This window comes from Peromyscus maniculatus, chromosome 4 (assembly GCF_049852395.1).
Source record: "Peromyscus maniculatus bairdii isolate BWxNUB_F1_BW_parent chromosome 4, HU_Pman_BW_mat_3.1, whole genome shotgun sequence".
NCBI lineage: Eukaryota > Metazoa > Chordata > Mammalia > Rodentia > Cricetidae > Peromyscus > Peromyscus maniculatus.
Genome location: NC_134855.1, coordinates 86,859,083 through 86,879,386, shown reverse-complemented (window position 1 = coordinate 86,879,386; position 20,304 = coordinate 86,859,083). Strand labels below are relative to the sequence as shown.

Sequence of the window (20,304 nt, the reverse complement as noted above, 5' to 3'; positions counted from 1 at the left end):
AGATTTATAAAAATGGGTGATTTAAGATAGAAGAACAGTTAGCAAGAAGCCTGCCATGGCCATACAGTTTATAAGTGATATAAGCGTCTGAGCGATTATTTTATTAGTGAATTGTGGGACTGTGGGGCTTGGGGAACCTGGAGAGAAGCCCTCCAGCAACAGTTTGTAACAGTTTGGTGGGGATTTTGGTTTTTGTTTATTTGTTTGTTTGTTTTATTTTGTTGGACAGGTGTGGTTTTATTTTGGGGTTTTGTTTGGTTTGGGGCAGTTGTGTTGTTTTATTGAAGTTTTGTTTGCTTTCTGAGAAAGAACTTGTGGATAGGGATGCAGAGAAGATCTGGAAGAACTTAGGGGAGAGGAAGAATAAGATCAAAATATACTTAAATTTAAAAATTGTTTTAAATAGTAAAATATAATTAAAAAGAAGATAATACAACTTATATAGTCTTAGTAGTATTTTAAGGGGGATATGAGAAACATTTTGGAGCATTATAGAATGTTGGTTAAGTTATATTTTTCCAACATAGTATTTTTATTGATTATTTGGGAATTTCACACAATATACCCTGATCACACTTGCTTTCCATTCCTCCCAGGTCCACCTTCTCACCCTTGTGCTCACCCTCAATAAAAATAATACATCAAGAACAATTTTGTTACCCATATACTCATTGGAGCATAGACAACCGCTTAATGATAACTGAGTCTCTCGCCTACCACTATCCTTCCCCCAACACACACACACACACACACACACACACACACACACACACCAGTAGCCATCAGCTTTGAAAAGCTACACTTTCAGCATCTTTATCACAATTATTTTATTAAATCTATTCATTTATTTTACATCATGATCACAGTTTCCCCTCCATCCTCTCCTGCCATTTCTTCCCCCCACTTTCCCTCAACCCCCTACCCCAATTCATTGCTCCTCTGTTTCTGTTCAGAAAGAAGGCAGGCCTCCCATGGGTGTCAACAAAGCATTGCTGTGGATATCACCCTATATAAATAAAACACTGATGTCCAGTGACCAGGCAGGAAGTATAGGCGGGACAAAGAGAGAGGAGAATTGGGGAAACAGGAAGAAGGGGGGAGAGACAACGCAGCCACCGCCAGGAGAAGCAGCATGTAAAGATGCCGTCAAGCCACCAGCCACGTGGCAAGGTATTGATTTATAAAAATGGGTTAATTTAAGATAAAAGAACAGTTAGCAAGAAGCCTGCCATGGCCATACAGTTTATAAGTGATATAAGTGTCTGAGCGATTATTTTATAAGTGAATTGTGGGACTGCGGGGCTTGGGGAACCTGGAGAGAAGCCCTCCAGCAACAAAGCATGGCATATCAAATTGAGGTAGGAGTAAGCTCTTCCCCTTGTATTAAAACTGGGCAAAGCAATCCAGTATGAGGAATACATTCTCAAAAGCCAAGCAAAGTGCTAGGGACAGGCCTTGCTCCCACTGCTATAAGTCCCACAAGCAGACCAAGCTACACAACTGTCCCACATATGTAAAGAGCCTAGGTCAGTCCCATTCAGGCCTCCTAGCTATTGGTCCAAACTGTGAGCTCCTATGAGCCCACATTAGTTGTTTCTGTGGGTTCCCTTGTGATGATCTTGATCTCCTGGCTCTGGCTAGTACAATCCTTCCTCACTCTCTTCAACAGGATTCCCCGAGCTCTGCCCAGTGCTTGGTTGTGGATCTCTGCATCTGTTTTGATTAGTTACTGGATGACAGCTCTCTGATGACAATTTGGGTAGTCACCAATCTGATTCCAGAAAATGGCTAGTTCAGGCTACCTATCTACTGTTGCTAGGAGTCTTATCTGGAGTCATTTTTGTAGGTTTGGGGGAGTTTCCCTTGCATCAGGTTTCTTCAATGACTTCCTGTCTAGGCTGTTTCTCTTTGGGGGACTGGGGATTGTAGAAGCCTTCAATGTCTCTCATTCTCAACTATTGGGTCTGGAGTCATTGAAACCTCTGTAACAGAAGCTTTCCTGCCCATAACAGCAAGTGGCAGCACATATGGTATTTCACATGGATTCCCATGGTTGAATGGACCACAGACATCCACATGGCCCCCAGCTGCATCACAGAAGATGGAACTCAATATGGCTAAGTTATATTAAGGTGAATCTTGCAAGGAAAATATCTAGATGAAATCTACCAGTTTATGAAAATGACTCTTACATGGATTACGAAGATCCACACTCAGTTCCCGAGGCTTGCTCAGTAAACGTTTTTAGACATTGAGCCACCTCCTCAGCATCTTTAACCAGTCTTGATGAGCTAGCTGTGAGTGCACTATTTCCATCACCATCTATTTGCAGTCATATCCTAAGAGTAAACATTTCCCGAAGCTTGCAGTTCAGGAATTATTGTATGGTCTCAGCATTATTGAACAACTGTTTAGAAAAGCAGAGATTTGTGAGAGTCTTAAATAACACATGGTGTTATGTTGGTTTCATTTCTTTCAGCCTTAGTGTCTGTATGTTTGAAATGTAAGTTGTGAATCAGCAAGATGAAGTATGAAAATAATTACATCTGGACATGGTTTAGTCAGTATGGAAGATATACTAGCTGGTATTTTTTACAGAGACTTATTGAATAGAACATGTAACTCAAGGATCAGCCATCAAGTAATAAACCTAATTACAATCCTGTTAGCTTGTCTTCCATTGTAGATTGCAGACTAGCTTGAATTATCTTTCCATGGTTTTCAGTAGAAGTCTAAAGCACACATTTATTTTTTTTTTCTGGTATCAGCTTCCTAGTGCCTATATTTAGCATGCATGTTTATCAAACTTACACCATTAACCATTTTGTTTTTGTTTTTGTTTTTTTTTTTAACAGAATGACATGAATTACATAGCATCCAGTGGACTCTTATTTAAAGATGGCAAAAAGCGAATTGATTACATCCTGGTTTATCGAAAGACAAACATCCAATATGACAAAAGAAACACATTTGAAAAGAACCTCAGAGCAGAAGGCTTGATGTTGGAAAAGGAGGTAAAGCCTTTTCTATTATCAGTTTCTTTTTTGGACTAATATTCTGGGATAGATACTATCAGTCATACTTTAATATATATGGTCTATGCATTTTCCCAAGTCCAAGTATAAAATAAAAACATATGTACTATTCCATTTGAATATTTATTAACTTTTTCATCTATGTATTTCTGTACATTTTAAATATTTTTCAAAGGGTTTGGCTATTTTTGCAATTTTTGAAAACTGATTATGTAATGATTATGCCCATGCAAAGTAGGAAACCCTGAGTGAGGAAAACCAAAATGTTGAAAGTGTTCACCTAGCTGCTGAAATGCAAGTTTGATTGCTAGAAGTATGGGCACCAACCTTCACCAGCCTCTTTCTTTTGTTTATATGAATCTTTTGAAAGGACTATTTTCTTTTTCCTTCTAGTAAAACAATAAAAGGATCAAGGCATCTGGAAAAAATAAGAACATAGAAAGGAAGAAAAACATACTTTTCATAGTTCTATGATGATAAAATTGCCACTTTTGTTATTTTAGTTGAATATTCTATGGTTTAATTTGTTTGGTTTTAAACATCTATTTTATTGATTTTAAGTATGAGTACTAGTGATTGAGTACATACACATGAGTTCAGATGTTCTTGGAGGTCAGAAGCATTGGATTCCTTGGGCCTGGAATTTCAGGCAGTTGTAAGCCACTCAACATTGTTGCGGGAACTAGACTCTAGTCCTTTGAAACAGCAGTACTCTTTCTTAATCACTGAGACATCTCTCTAGCTAAAGCTAAACAGTTTTGAAATGGGCACATGAAAAACACTATGAGATCTTAAAATAGTATTTGAGCTATATTCTCGAAATCTTTGAAAACAGTTCTCCAAAACAGCAGTATTTATAGACTGTTTTCTTTCCTAAGTGGAATTGCACCACAATTCTCTTTTTTAATAATTTTGTTTTATTTTTTTGAAATTATATCACGTCATATCATCCCTTTTCTTTCCTCCCTTCAGTCCCTCCCATTCACTCTTTGCACTATGTTAGATCCATAGCCTCTTTTTCTTTAACTGTTACACACACACACACACACACACATACACACACACAAACGCACACTGTTAAAAGCATAAATGCAACCTACTCCGAACTTATAATACATACACACACACACACACACACACACACACACACACACATACACACACACACACGACCTTAGGGCTGACCACTTGGTATTAGACAACTAATTGGGGGCTCTTCTCTAAATCACATTTTATCACATTAGAGAAAGATAAACCCCTAATGTAAAATAAGTAAATAAACAAATGAAAATCCAAGAAACATGGAAAATCAAGGCCAGGGTCCACATTGCTACCCAAATAAATCTCATTTCCTTTTCAGAACTTCCCAAGAGCTGGTTTCCTGCTAGCTGCCTCTCAGTATGTTTTATGCACAAAAACAAATCACTGTTATATCTACAACCAACTTAGCTCTTTGACTCTGCCGAATATCGCAATATACGGATCTACTCAGACATTTTTTAATTGTGTAAAAATTTAAATATTTGAACAGTTAACTTGTAATTGCAGTGTTAGAACTTGATTTTTAAAAATGCTAAGGTAAAAATGAAATATTGAGAATTTTCTAATAAGATTTAACAAAATGTTGCTTGGGACTCAGAGATATGGTTCTGAAACCCTCTGACCCCATCACTTTCATTTTTCATTCTCAAAACATGTCTTAGAATTAATTTTTTAAAGTAATACATTTTAGGGAGTACTAAATTATTATCAAGTATCTCCCTTAATAACTGAATTTATTTGTAATTATTAAAATTCTTTCCTACAAAACAGTAGATACACAATGAGTTCACAAGAAGTAAAGCTTTATTTACACACTGCCAAATGACACAGAACAGGGAAAGTGATATTCTTTTTTTTTTTTTTTTTTTTTGGTTTTTCGAGACAGGGTTTCTCTGTGTAGCTTTGTGTCTTTCCTGGAACTCGCTTTGTAGACCAGGCTGGCCTTGAACTCACAGAGATCCACCTGCTTCTGCCTCCCAAGTGCTGGGATTAAAGGCGTGCACCACCACCACCACCACCACCACCACCACCGCCCGTCGCGAAATTTTTATTTTAACTTTTTATCTAATATTTTTCTTATTTTTCCTGGGACAGTTAACTCAGAATATCACTACCTCTGGGAATTAGACATATCAAAGGGTACTTATTGAAAAAGAGTCCCATAGACTGCTTTATTTGTTTGATTTCCTTGTGATTTCTACTTCACAGAAATAAGAGCACATACTTCCTAACTGTACAAAGCAGTTTATACACACACAGATTACACTCCGTACTGGTAGTCTTGGTGCTCAGATGATTTATGTTCACCTATGTATTCACTAAGTAATTTTACAAACACTGAGCAAGCTTCTACGGAACCCAATATTTAAAGTGGACCAAATCATTGAGTGACACTCGCCTATACAGACCAGACATACACACCGGGTACCATGACAGACATGATCACTGCTTCTCTCTACTCTGTTGGGTCTTCTTGGCCAAAGTTCAGATGTTGTTGAGTCTTTTGCCTTATTCCTCTGAATTAATACAAAGAAAAATACTCCATGATGCATTAAAAAACAGTTATGTTCCACACTGACAGGGATGTTTCTCTATTCTTGTGGTTTCTGTTTATATCGGCACACAGCAAGATAGAGCTCTCTGAGTCCTGCTATTGCTGGACAGAGGATGCTCATTCTAGTTGCATAATTACATTTTTCTCAACTTCACTTCACTTTCTTCGGGTTTAATCCACACATTAAAGAGTTAGGAAAGCCGGGTAAGTAGGTGAATCAAGCTGACTGCCTAGATCCTTGGACCTGCTGCTTCCACCACTGGAGCCATTGTACTGTTAGTATTATTTCCTCTCTCCTCTCCAGTGCTCCCCTGTTAAAATAAATGTGTTGTTGTTGATGAAGATAGTGATGGTGGAAAATATTAGGGGAATCCATTTGTCCAGATTTCATATTACTAGTGTTAAATCTGAGGTGGATGTTTTTATATTTTCCCTTCTGTAAATGCCTCATTAAATTTGATGTAGGTAACTCTGGTTGTGTTTCCAAGAGAGGAGAAAAACCGTGGTGGGGAACAAAGGAATATGAGGATGAAAGGAGGAGACCGAATATAGAGAGAAGATTTTTAATTGTGTTAGTAGATATTAACTACACATAATAGATTTTATTATGATACTTCCATACCCGTATAATAATTCAAACAAAGCAATGTTATGTAAGGAATGTGGCTGGGTGCTATGTATAAACTGAAAGAAAATTACTTAACTGAAAAGGAGTCTCTATTAGTCAGAGTTCTCCAGGGATAAAGAACTGGAATGAATACCTATTAGAAAATGTGTTTATTAGATTGGCTTACACAGCAGATAATCCAACTATTTGCACACAGGAGAGGCTGAGGAATCCAGTAGCTACACAGTCAACAAGAGTGGGCACCTCAGCACTCACAATCTGGCTCTGAGGGTCTAGATGATAGATACCTGGAGATTCACTAGTTCTTAGTCCAGATTGGAAAAACAAAGGGTTCTAATGTCACAGAGTGGGCTCACCAGTAAGGAGCTAAGGCAGTCAGATGCACACTCCTTTCCTCAGACCTCTTATATCTGCACAGTCACTAGAAGCTGCTGCCTACTCTACAGGATGCCCCATCTATTTACTTCTCCAGAAAATATCCTCACAGACACATACAGAGAGGTGACTGTCTTAGTTTATTCCAGATCTCATAAAACTGGCAAAAAAGATTAACACTCACAGAAGTCCATCATAAAAATACAGAGAAAGAATTCTACCCATAGAAAAAAGCAGTAACAAAACTTATTACTGTCTAGAAAAGAGCTAGGCTTCTTTTTTGAATGGAGTATATAGAAGGAACATTAATTATTGTAATTCTGAGAAATACAAGTAGAGATATTTGAAGGCTAGACATAAATGAAGATTATGACTTGAAGATAAGTACTCTATCTAGTCAATGACAGTATGAACCATATACTGGGAAAAGGGCAGTAGTGATAACAGAAATCAAAATAAAGAAAAGGAAAAACCCTACAGAATGATAGGAGAGAAGAACAGGCATGTGAAATCATCAGGGCTAAACTCAGGTATAACTGTATTTAACAAGGCAATTCCACGCAATTTATCTGGTAATCAAGAGAGGTTTATTTTTGAGATAACTTACAGCCAATAAGGGGTTGGTTACAGGATCCAGGAGAGATGAGGTGCCATCCAGCAGAGAACTCTAGCTTTGTCTCCCATCTAGATTCCAGGAACATGAGGTATTCAGAAGGGGGCCAGATATGTATGCACCATGAGTCTTAAGGGGCTCCCTCTCAGCCATGCCCCAGGGACAAGCCAGCCCCAGGGGCAGGTTATAGACAGGAGTGACAGTTACCTGCTATCAATCTAGGGGCAGTGTTTCAAGATCAAAGCTGGAATGGCTACCCACTACACTCAGGAGCCTTAGGGAAGATCTGGTCATGGGAAAACATACTGCAGAAAAGTTCAAGACCAGAAGGAGATCTGTTCGTTGGAGGATGTGGAAGCCTTTAGGGCAAGCAGTAAGAATGACTTCTCTGAGAAGACAGATGTACAATATGCTAGCATGTAGTAGATGATGAAGTACACTATCAAGAGCAGATAATGGAAAATGAGCACACATCATTCACCTGCTTGTCTGGGTGAGAGGTGAAAAAACCACCAGGTTGGAGTGGGTGAACACTCTAGTGAGATTGCTGTCCATATTTTCTATTCACTTTTTTACTTTTTTTTTTAAAGATAGGATGTTTAAATGATTAGGAGTAAGATTCAATAGAAGGGGAGGGAATCATAGAGGAAGGAAATAGAAGGGAAAAGTCATGAAAAGGAGACAAGGAAAAGAGCACTGGGGAAACAGAGAAAATGATGTAATCATTAAAATCCCCAAAATAAAATAATAAATAAAATGCCTTTAGGAAAGAGTAAAGGCAACGATTATAAAATATACAGGAAAATCACTAAATTATGCATTTGTATTGTCATTATCTATTTATTGTGTGTATGTTTAGTTGTGTGTGTGTGTGTGTGTGTGTGTGTGTGTGTGTGTACCACAAATATCTGCCTCCACACATGTAGAGATCAAAGGGAAATTGCAGAAGTATGTTCTCTCCTTCTAATATGTGAGCCCAGTGAACAAACTCATTTCATCAGGCTTGGCCATGATCACCTTTACCCACTGATCCATCTCATCAGCCCCTTAACTTTTACTTTAAATTTAATTTTACAAGAATTTATCTTGCCTGTTACAGGTACTTTCACAAAATATGATCCTGATCTTGATAGTGAAAAAAGTTTTTACATTTAGCTTATTAGAATTTTATTTATTATTTATGGTTTCATGCATAAATCAACCTGCTACAATAAATAGATTACAAATAAACAAAAGCATTTTTCTAAAACAAGCATTCTAGCATTATATCATAAAACATACATACTGTTTCAACATAGTGAAGACTGTAGCAGGAATCTTAAAAGATCTTATTAATAAAATCAAACCTGAGGCCAGTTATTGGGGTGAACATTAGAAGATCAGAGAGACAGAACAAGCCACAGCTAACCTCGCCTGGCCAATTTCTCAGCTGATGTTGTTTCCTCAGACTGGAAACCGCTGTGTCCTCATATCCGAATGGCTCTCAGCTGAACTGTGCTGCTCAAAACCTAAAAGCTTAACCAGCCAAATGCTTCTGGTTTCTTGTATTCACGCCTTATATATCTTTCCTTTCTACTGTCACTCCCTGAGATTAAAGGCTCGCTTTCTGGGATAAAGGTGTGTGTCACCATGCCTGGCCATTTCCAATGTGGCCTTGAACTCACAGAGATCCAGAGGGATTTCTACCTCTGGAGTGCTAGGATTAAAGGTGTGAGTGCCACCATTTTCTAGCCTTTGTATTTAGTGGCTGTTCTGTCTCTGACCCCAGATAAGTTTATTAGGGTGCACAATATTTTGGGGGAACACAATACCACCACATTTTGAAATTCCTCGTTTTAGTCTTCTAACACTGAGTACAAATTATCACAGACTTGGCATCCTAAAAATAAAACCCATTTTGTTCACTCAGAATTTTGGAGTTGAGAATTTTGATATTAAGTGAATGAGCTGTTTGCTCAGTTTCTGTGCAGAACACAAATCAGCCTAAGTCAAATTATTTCCAGAATGTCTTTGTGCCTGGACCATGGAACATTCTTTGAAGCTTTCAAGGTCGTGACACATTTCAGTTCCTGAGGATTGGGTGCCCATTGCTTTGGTAAATTTCATCCCTTAGAGAGCATCCTCATTTTTTTTTTTACTACATATCCACTCTGCAAAAACCACCAGCGATGTATCTTACCTGCATCCTTGTGCTATTTGCAGTCTGAATTGCCAGGAAGAGATCAGTTCCTTTTATGGAGTCATAACCCATGGAGGATAATCTGTCCTCTTTTTTTTTTAAGATATCAAATGTGGCATGTAACATAATATCTAATTGTGGAGTATCATATAACATATTCACATATCCCAGGGATATAATGATCAAGTACAGTGAAGAACAGAGATTCTGAGAGTCCTGTCCATATCACTACTATTAAAAAAAATCAACACTCTGAATTCTCCTGTTAAGCAAGAGGTTTAGATGATAGAATATAACCTCAGTAAATTTTGGAATAAAATGCTTTTATAATTAAAAACTCATTGGTATGAAAATACTCATAACTCTCTGAAATATCAAATCCAGTATTTTAAGGTTAGTGATACAGAATAGTGGATGCCCTTACATGCCCTGAGTGCTCAAGGATGTCAGTTTAGTGACCATCACTCACCCCTCAAATTTTTTTCAGTATTATGAACATTTAAAACATTAATTAGCTTTCAACGTTTCTTTTATTGAATGTTATGTACGTTGGATTCAATTTTATTTGATAAATATTGAGTTGAAAATATTTAGCGTTTTTTGTTGATAGAAGGGAAAAGAGTTTTGTGAAGATATTACAAGGCATGAATTTGCTAGCTAAAATATGGAGGTTAGAAATCTGTCCATGTTTACAAATGAATATGCACGGAGCTAAACACTGAGTCTGGCAGAAAGAACTCAAATAGTCATTAAATTTCGTGCCAGTATGAACAGTTTCTAAAAGAAAGCATCATCAACTGACAGTGTGTATTTTAGGGGACATCTTTGTGCACAGGAAGGTTATTTGTCACTAGGAAGTTTCTGTCTTGTAATACAGTTTCTATAAGCAATTTGCCTTGCTCCTGGACATGGAGGATGCCTTGAGAGACCACATACTCTTTTCTTTGTTCTGTATCCAAATCATGCAAATAACTTTGTGAAAACATGATTTCTAAGTTTCCTCTTCACCCGGGAGTAAGTGTTCTTCCCCTTTGGGAATTTTGGGTGGAATAATTAGATAATAATGAGAAGTGTGAAGGTTGTGGGTGTTTTGTTCCTCTGAGAAGCCTGCTTTCAGCGGAGATGAGCAGAAGAGACCCAGATTGGCAGCTAGTGCTTCTAAAACGGAAGGTGATCTTTCTCCCTGACAGCACCATCTTGTCACCAATAGCATCAGCTCACCTGCGACCAGCAGAGAATGAAACCAGTTGACTTTTGTGTTCTCTGATGGTGGCAAAACAAAGGAGAAATTAAGTTGAGAAGCTGTAGAAAATGAGTTCATCCTGCTTAAAATGGTCTTTCAGTATGTGTGCAGTTAAAACTAAGGCATGAAAATGAGATACATTCTAGCTGTGTGCACTTAGCCTGACATTTTACCCAGTGATGGCAGTCACTGAAATGCAAAACCCCTCCTTCCAAAGCAGCCTCTTATTTTAGGTGGTTAGATTATTTCACATTAAGAGCTTGACAGCAATGAATTAAGAACCTGCAAGAGGCAAGCTGTTCTTGGTGCTATTTTGGATCCTGACATAGTGCCCCACTGCAGAAAGTCAGGCTCTTTGCATTTGCTGTTTTCCTTATTTCTTGCTCAGGTGTAAGTTAGACAAAATGTAGACTCAAAATAACTTAGCTCACCAGGCATGGTGGAACCCATTTGTGGTCTCAGTTCTCTGCAAACTGTGACAGAAGGATCATGAGTTAAAGGCCAGCTGGGTCTATACAACTAGTTCCAAACAAATACAGGCTACACAGAGAGACCCTATCTGAAAAAAATCGAGCATAATAATAATAACAACAAAATAATGATAATGGTAGAAGTAAATAAAAATGAAAGTTAACTAACTCATTCATCTTTACAGTGCATGGTCAGTGAGTCTGATACAGAATTAAATGCATGGATATACATGCCATATGTCTTCACATAATAGAAGGGAAAACACTATAGGAAAGAGAGGAAATTGACTTAAGAGGCAAAGACAAGAAGTATCAGTGAGTGTGTCAGAAGTGGTGTGAATGAGACAGCAGTGGCAGATTGTCTAAGGATGGGACCATTTTTAAATAGTAGCTATGACCAAAAGTAAATCTCTTTCCCAAGCTTACACTTATACAGTTACTATTTTGTTTTTATAGTTTATATTCAATTTATATTACAAGATAAAAATATTTAGCTGTTTAACTTATGTCTTGATTCAAGTCACTGTACATCAGAGACCTTGGTGTGTTTTTTGTTTTTGCTCTGTTTTGTTTTTGTTTTTGCTTTTCATTTTGCCTTTGTTTACAATTCCTAAGTTGTTCCTGACTTTATGCTTATTATTACCACAAATCCTGGAACCAAAGGTGTTCAAAACCAAGGTACAAGCTCCATCAAAGGGAAACCAGATAGCTACTTACAGAGGAGCAAAAGGACAGATCCTCGGCATGATTTATAATTCACCTGTGTTTTAAACACCAGCTGAATTTGTTCTTCAGTATCTGTGATCTAAATTAAATGCTGTTGCCACAATACCATGCTGTGGAATGTTCTGTATGCTGTGTATGTGTTGCTCTGATTGGTTGATAAATAAAATGCTGATTGGCCAGTAGCTGGGCAGGAAGTATGGGTGGGATAAACAGACAAGGAGAATTCTGGGAAGAGGAAGGCTGAGTCAGGAGATGCCAGCCCGTGGTCCAGGGAGCAGCATGTAATGACACACAGGTAAAGCCATGGAACACATGGCAATTTATAGATGAACAAAAATGGGCTGAGTTTAAGTGTAGGAGCTAGTCAGTGGTAGGCCTGAGCTAATGGCTGAGCAGTTTTAATTAATAAAAGCCTCTGTGTGTTTACTTGGGTCTGAGTGGTTACAGGACCAGGCGGGACTCAGGAATTTTGTAAGTGGCTGTGGGACATTGGTGCCAGGTGAGCACAGAAAAACTTTCAGCTACAATACCATGCAATTTTAAAGGGATAGGCAGGATGAAAAGAATGTAAGTTGTGTTCTGAAAGTGAAAGACTAGCTGACACAATTAGAATAGTGGGCATCTAAAATCAAAACTAGGACCTTCATTAATGCCTAAAAATAATTTCATACAAATAAGGCCAAAAAAGTATAGTAGAAGATGAAATATGTCTTCCACTTGTTCTGGGTGGGAGAATCATTTAAGTGGAAGGCTTAAGTTTTCGGTTTTAAATTTTAATTTACTTATTTATTTTTATTTTGTTGTATGGTGCTGAGGTTCAAATACAGATTTGGAACGTGCTAAGAAGGCCCTCATTAGTTCTATGGGAGTTCTAGCAGCAAAAGTTTTTTATCATTATTATTTCTATCATGCCTACATAGAAACCTTTCCATTAAGTCTGGAACAGTCATTATAAAGTGCCTGGCAAAATCATCATGATAACCTCTTCTTTTACCTTGATCAATGACAATATCTAGATGGATTATAAATATGTTTAAGTAGTTATTTGAATAAATAAGTAGTGCTTGTAAAACTGTATGTAATTTGCAACACTAATAGATTCACCAGTGAGTGTGTATGTGTATAATTTCAATAATTATATAAGAGAAAAGGTCATGAATTTGAGAGGTAGGAGTGCCAGAGGAGTTGGATGGAAAGAGAAATGTTGGAAATTTTATAAATGCATGAAATTCTCCAAAATTTACTTAAAATTATAGATGTTTTCCCAAGCATAGGTAATATGTTTAATGTTGGACTAAATTTAAAGACCTATAGAAACTTAACATACTATGTCTACTTCTGGCATGGGCAGTTACAATTTTCACAATATTTTACCTTTAAATAAAAACAAACATTTTAAGCAGAAAGGGGGCTTCAGAAATTTTGCTAGCATTAGACTGTCTTGTATTGTTTTTCTTGTGATTTGCATGATTCTATGCCTTCATTAAGCTTATAAATGTAACAGTCCATCATGTCAAGGGCATCTTATCACTTAACTAGCTCATTTTCCTCAGAATAAACTGTACCCAGCAAATAGTTGAAGGATTAGATAGGTACTTCAAAAAATGTGGCAGTAGGATAAATGGATTAGTTAATTAAAGACTTCTGATGATTTTCAGTGTTTTATGCACTCTCTGAGTGAAAATGAGGGTCTTGATTATCTGACATGAAGAATAACTTGAAACTCTTAGTTGTCTTATAACTGCTCTGAATAGGGAATCTACATTTTAATAATGGTCAATGCAAGAAAATTATGATGTCTATTTCCTGTACACAGTAACTGAGCGAGGACAAGGACCCACTAGTCCTTGCACTTGTTAAGCAACTATGACATCACATTTTGGGGAAAGGAAAGATTTTATTGAAGATCTGCCATCGAGAAGACATCAAATGTGTCATTTCAAATGGCAGAGGTTGGGAGAATACATAGAGGGGAGTGAAGAGAGAAGCTTACTGTTGATTTGACGACCAGAAGCGAAAGCATTAAGGTTCTTTTATACCGTCAGAGATAAGCACAATGCCTATTCATGGGTCACATGTTTCTTTCCAGGGGAGTTATAATGTTTTGTGTGGGAATTCTGACTTTATGTTATCAAAAGGCCATGACTGAGATGAAGAGCTTTGTTTTATGGATGTCCATCAGGTTTCAAACCAACTGCCTCTGAAGGCAGTTCCCTACAAATAATTTACAGACACTTTTATATTTAGGAAGTTTATTTATGGGTGTACATACATTTACATTTCTTAATGGCATTTAATATTTTAAATACTTTTATCAAGAATTTTTGACCATATAATTTCCCTTTATATAAGTAAGAATGATCCTTGTATAACCACAGTGATAATATTTCTTTCTTTGAAAAAATTATGGTAGAATTTCATCAGTTCTGATTCTAAATAATGGTACTCTCTGCTATCCCTTTTCAGCCAGCTATTGCAAACCCCGACATTATGTTTATTAAAATTCATATTCCGTGGGACACACTGTGCAAGTATGCAGAGAGGTTGAACATCAGGGTGCCCTTCAGGTACTTTTATGTATTATTTCTTTTTTTTCTCAATATTATTAGGATGACTCTGTCTTTTGTAACACCTAGCAGCAATAAATGTGGATTTTATTCAGAGGAAATTATTTCTCTTTTAAATTTTAGGCTATATTAGATTGTTTTTCCCCTAAATTGTTTGACTAATGTGGTAAGCTTTCTGATTCCATGGACATGTAATATCATTTTAAGGTAGACTTGCCTAGAGATAAGGTAACACAATTATTTTCAGATTTCAACTTTAAGCAACTCCCAAGATCAATCCTCATCCTTATTTCATATGAATGTAATATAACTCTGATAATGGTTAGCAAGAATAGTTTTTCAGACCAGGTCATCTGGGACAATTTCTGAGCTCTGGCTTCAATATCAATCAGTAAGTGATAAAAATAGATGACCTTCTTTCAAGGATTTTCAGTCCTTCTTTTGGGTAAAGAAATGTGTTGGCCTAGCTTGACTATCTGGTATTCAATGTAGAATGTACCAGTTCCCCCATCATGTGCCATTGTAGCTTTTATAGTGCACACACTATATGCAGAGTGTTGACTCGATTGATAATAAGAGTACTTCCATGAATGTAGAGTTCAACAGATCCCATCAGATGCTAAGAAGGAATAAAAGTTTCAAGAAAAATGAGATTGCAAGTACCATAGTAAGTGTAAGTGAACACTGAGTTCAAATAAAAATATGAAATTTTCCTGTTAGACGCTGGAAAGGCTTATGTTAAGCCTCAAGATCATTCAAGATAAAAGAGGGGATGCTGATGCAAGTGTCTTGAGACATCTGAAACATGTCAAGCCTCGAAAGATGCAACCTCAGTCATTGTGCAGAAATATGCAATTAAACATTATTTACATAAAATTTCCATTATATTGTGTTTATGTTATCTAGAAATAATTTTAAATGTACATAAGGATGTCTGAAGGTTAGCTAAAAAATACCAGGCTGTTTTTCATAATTTTGTATATCTATTCAATACTGTATATTAAGAGTACTCTAGAACTAGTTCCTTTAAAATATGGACAGACTACTGTATAAAATCATCATCATCTTAATTAACAAAAGCACATACCTTTTTAAAGAACAAGATTTTTATTATTGAATGAATTATTCATTCTAAATTATCCATGAAAATATTTACTTGTGAAACCTATTACATTCCAGAGAGAAAAGCTACAATCTGGGTCAGCAAGATGGCTCAGCAGGTAAAGGCACTGGATGCTGAACCTGAGGATCTGAGTTTGACCTCTGGAAGGAAAGACCTTCCCTCTGACCTCCATCTGAGTGCCTAGCACCCAGATGCTTACACACACAGTGATAAATAAATAAGTAAATGTAAACCTAGCATTTTGTTTCAGAGAAACAAAAGCCTAAAATTTTCAAATCACTTGTAATATATGCATGCCTTTTAAACTTCTGTCTATGTTTGAAAAAAAAAATGAAAGAAGATACTTAAAATGCAAATTTAGTTAGACAAAGCAAGCCTTGAAATTTTACATCTGAATTCAGTGTTGGAATATGGCAAGAACATTTTAAATCTTTCTGAAGACTGTGGCCTATGTTCTACTCTAGAAAAACCAAACCCAGTTGCTGAATGTATGTAAAGGATACTTACTAGACTGGCCTCCATGACACAGTCTTGGCAGTCCAACAATAACTGTCTTGTACTGAAGAGGCTAGGAACCTAGCAGATGGTCAATTGACGGGGCAAGGGCCCTCACCAGTCCCAATCTGGGGCTTTAGGCCTGGAGGATTCCTGGAGAATCACTGATGTTCACTCCACCTTGGCAGCCTGAAGAAGCTGGGTTCTGATGTCTGTGCAGGATGGCTGGCATCAGCAGCATTAACAGCACAGATGAACTTACCAGCAGGAAGGTGAAGGAAAACAGGCAAAAGCAAAGCCTCCTTCTTCTGTCTCCTGGGTGTGTGCTGCCAGGCAAAAGGTCACTCACATTTATGGTGCATCTTGCCAGGTCAAATAACCTGGTAAAGAAACTCTCTCACAGGAGTGCACAGCAGTTTGCCTCTTAGTTGATTCCAGATCCTGTCAAGTTGACAAGTGAGACAGACCATCACAATCTGTGACTGAAATTAAATATGTTATCTCAGAGAGCTTCTTGAACATTTTTAACTGCATTATAACTGATGATTAATTACTAATTGCACCACCATGTGATTCACTGAGCTTCTGAGGTGTGTTTTAGTGGTTAAGTTAGAGGATCATTTTGGAAGGCTCAAAAATCAGATATCTGAGTTCCAATAAGAGGATATAGAATAAATTACTCATAAATAAGTTAACCTTTGCCATAACAGTTGTTATCTCTGAAACCAAGTGTGTTACACTTCTTTGCATATCTCTTTCCAACAATCACATATTCTTGTTTTGTTTCATGAGCTACTGAGCTTAACCAGGCTCTCCACATTGCCACAAATCTGGAGCTACCCAATGGTGGGCTCACCAGTTTGTGTATAACTGAAGACAATGACTCCTACTTTTCCAATATCGATCAATAGCTAGTAATTCCCCAGGGATGGGAAGGGCCCCATCAGTCTCTCCATATCCATGAGTGAATGATGACAGATTTAGTTTTACGATGTTCTAGTTCAGTCATAGCTACACTCATGTTTGCAATGACTGCCCCAGACCAGAAGATGGCATTTCATCTGACTCTCCACATTGTTCATGCCTCCACCTCCATGGTGTTTCCTGAAGCCTAGAGAGGGTGGTATCAATGTCATGTTCAGGCCTGAACACTCATTCTCAGCACTGTATGCTGCCCTGGGCTCTGCATTCACAGTTATTCATTGCAAATCTACTAGATCGGCCTATGGGCATTTTTGTGAAATATTTTCTTGATTAATGACTAATGTTTGAGGGACCTAGCCGTGTCATCTCTGTGCAGGTGGTCCAGGTTTGTATAAGAAAGCAACATGAGCAAGCCAGAGGAAGCAAGCTGCTAAGCAATGTTTCTCCTTGGCCCCTGCTTCAATTCCTGCTTATGGGTTCCTGCCTTGAGTTCTTGCCCCATTTCCCTCAGTGATGAAATAGTACATGGAAGTGTAAGTCTAGATGAACCTTTTCTTCCCAGGTCAATATTTGCTTAGTATTTTATCATGATAACAGAGAACCAAATTAGAACAATTACATATGTGTTTAAAAGATTGATGGATAGAATGACGATTGCATTAATGACTTTATATAGCATGGAAAATAAAAATCCAGTTAGTAAGTACTGAGTTACAGAAGACAGACTTTCAAATATTTAAGAACAATGTATCAAAAATAACCTATGCATTTAAAATTATTTTGTTATAGTTACTTTGTTATATTTCTTATATTTTTATTAAATTATCATTATACTTCTAAAATTTGCATTTATTTGTCTTCATGTTATAATGTAATGGCTTAATTTCAAATGACTTAATTTCCTAAGTATATGAAAATGGAGTGTTGATACACTTAATATTGTTGAATACTGCCATTTCCTAGTTTAACTGCATTTTCTTCAGATGATTTCTAATTTTTTTTTTTCAGGAAAAAATGTTACTACACTGACCAGAAGAACAAATCAATGAGCAGGTTAGTGAATGCTTCACATTTTTATTACCAATTTGTCATTTACAAAAATATAAAGAACACCTTCGATTATCCATGTCTTCAGTTAAAATTTTAGGAAGAAAATTATGTTGATTCCTTGAAACAATGTTTTAATTTAACAGCATTTCTTTATTGAATCTTTGGGAATTTCACATCATGCACCCTAATTCTGCTCACCTCAAAGTCCCTTTGCCACATCCTCCCCTCATCCTTGCAGTAACTCCACCTCAAAGAAAGTTGAAAAGAAATCAGTCCAATCCAAAACAAAACAAACAAAAATCAGAAACAAAACAAAAACAAATCTCTTCAATCCTCCATCTTCCCCAACACTCGAACACATCTTCCTCCATCCTGGTGTCTTTGGGAGCCTGGGTGTGTCACACTGGATTCCCTTTGCCAATGCAGCTTTACTTACAATTATTCATTACAATGAGTCATTGGTCTGATTCAAGGCCCCTGGTTTCCGGTATCTTTATCATTGGATCTCACAGAATCTCCTCTCAGATATCCCACCAATCCAGCAGTAGCATTTCACAGGACCAGTTCCTTCATGAGCTCCAGCAAGTCCTTGATGGGGTCAATGTTTGGGTGGGCAAACTCCAGGCCTGGCTGGGGCCCTGGGTGGTTGTCGAGTTTGTCAATCCAGGCCACTGGAGCCTACCCCCTCAGACAAGGGGAGGAGATAGCTCCCCTAAGCCCATGCCATCAGGGTCAGTTCTCTCTTGCCTGTGGTGAGGTGTGGTGCCATCTCTCCCATCAGGGCCAGGGACAGCTCTCTTGCTGCAGTGTCCAGCAAGGGACATGGACAGCTATCCCAGGGCCAGTGAAGGATGGAACCGGTTCAGCATGGCCCTCTGATTTCATTATGCATACTTCCTATGCTGCTCCCCCCCGCCCCCCCCCCCCCCGCCGCCCTGTGGTAACAAGAGCCACAGACATCAACACAGACCTCAGCTGCAACAAGGGCCACAGACCCCAGCTACAAGAGGACCACGGTCCCAGACATGGCCCTGGTGCAGGCCACTGCAGGCCACTGAGATCGGCATGACCCCAATGGCAGCTTGGCTCCTGGACACTAGCACAGCTCCAGGTGACAGCCCAAACCCCGGAAATCTGCACAGCCCTTGTGGCAAGAGGAGCTGTGGAAATCAACACAGACCCTGGCTGCAGTAGGGCCACATATCCAGACATGGCCCTTAGCAGCAGCCTGGCCTGGACAGCACCATGGCACCAGATAGCCTTATGCGCCACTTATGTCTCTGTATAGCCCCAGAAGCAGCACCAACATGGTCCCTGGCTACTGATCAGACCCCAAATAACCATGTGGCCCTCAGTTGCAACTGGAGACTCAGGGTCTGTTACAGAACTAACTTTTCAACTATGTTATTAATAGGTCTATTTTTTGAATAGTCACTTTTCAGAGATATAACTAAAGAATAAAATTTTGAATATTAAAATCTATAAAAAGTATTTTACATAAAAATACAGCTTGGTTTTGAAGTTAACTTAAATTTAAATGAATCCTACATATTAGTATGTGTAAAATTTACAATTTGAACCATAGTTTCACAATTCTAAAATGGTCTTTTGTCTATGGTACTCAACATTTCAAGTAAAATAAAACAGAACACTGTATCATGTTGTTTTGTGATATTTTATGTTGACTATTTTCTGTTTAAATTCATAAAATTTAAATTTAGGTATTTGGAATATTAATAAAAGCTGTCCCTCACATTTCATTTCTTGTGAACAGTTTTCTTGATTTTTTTTTTTTATTTTCTTGGATTCAAGTGGTGAGTACAGGGCATCACACAGTAAAGGGCGTCAGCATCAAGTGACAAGAAAAATTTTCTGTTGCTTGTTTATGTTTGTTTCCATATTCACTTGAGGAGAAGATTGATTGTGAATTTTATTTCAATTTGTTTTAGGATAAAAATGTAAGTTCTGTATGTGAAAGGTGAACATAAATGATCATTGTTTACAATATTTTTAAGCATAGTCACTAAAAACTATACAAAGTATAAAATTTATATCAAATGCACACATTTATTTTTATTAGTGCATTTCCTTTATTGCAATAGAAAAGATGTTTGTGCATGGTTAACTTTGGCTGGTAAACACTAAGAGATAAACAGCCTAGGCAATTATCCAGCTTCTGAAGATCATCATATCTCTAGGCCCCTTTAGAGGAAATAACTAAAGCATTATTATGGCAACATTTAATTTTTATTTACAAAGCATTTTCATGTTCAAATATTA

General features: G+C 37.6%; 1 protein-coding gene across 1 annotated transcript in view; it reads left to right on the top strand.

The window, feature by feature from the left end:
• Ano3 (anoctamin 3) overlaps window positions 1-20,304 on the top strand; it is a 261,204-nt gene that overhangs the window by 114,423 nt on the left and 126,477 nt on the right. The window contains exons 5-7 of the mRNA XM_076570257.1: window positions 2,856-3,014; window positions 14,332-14,432; window positions 17,983-18,027. Of these exons, the coding sequence (XP_076426372.1) occupies window positions 2,856-3,014; window positions 14,332-14,432; window positions 17,983-18,027 (305 nt within the window). The remainder of the gene's footprint in view (window positions 1-2,855; window positions 3,015-14,331; window positions 14,433-17,982; window positions 18,028-20,304) is intronic.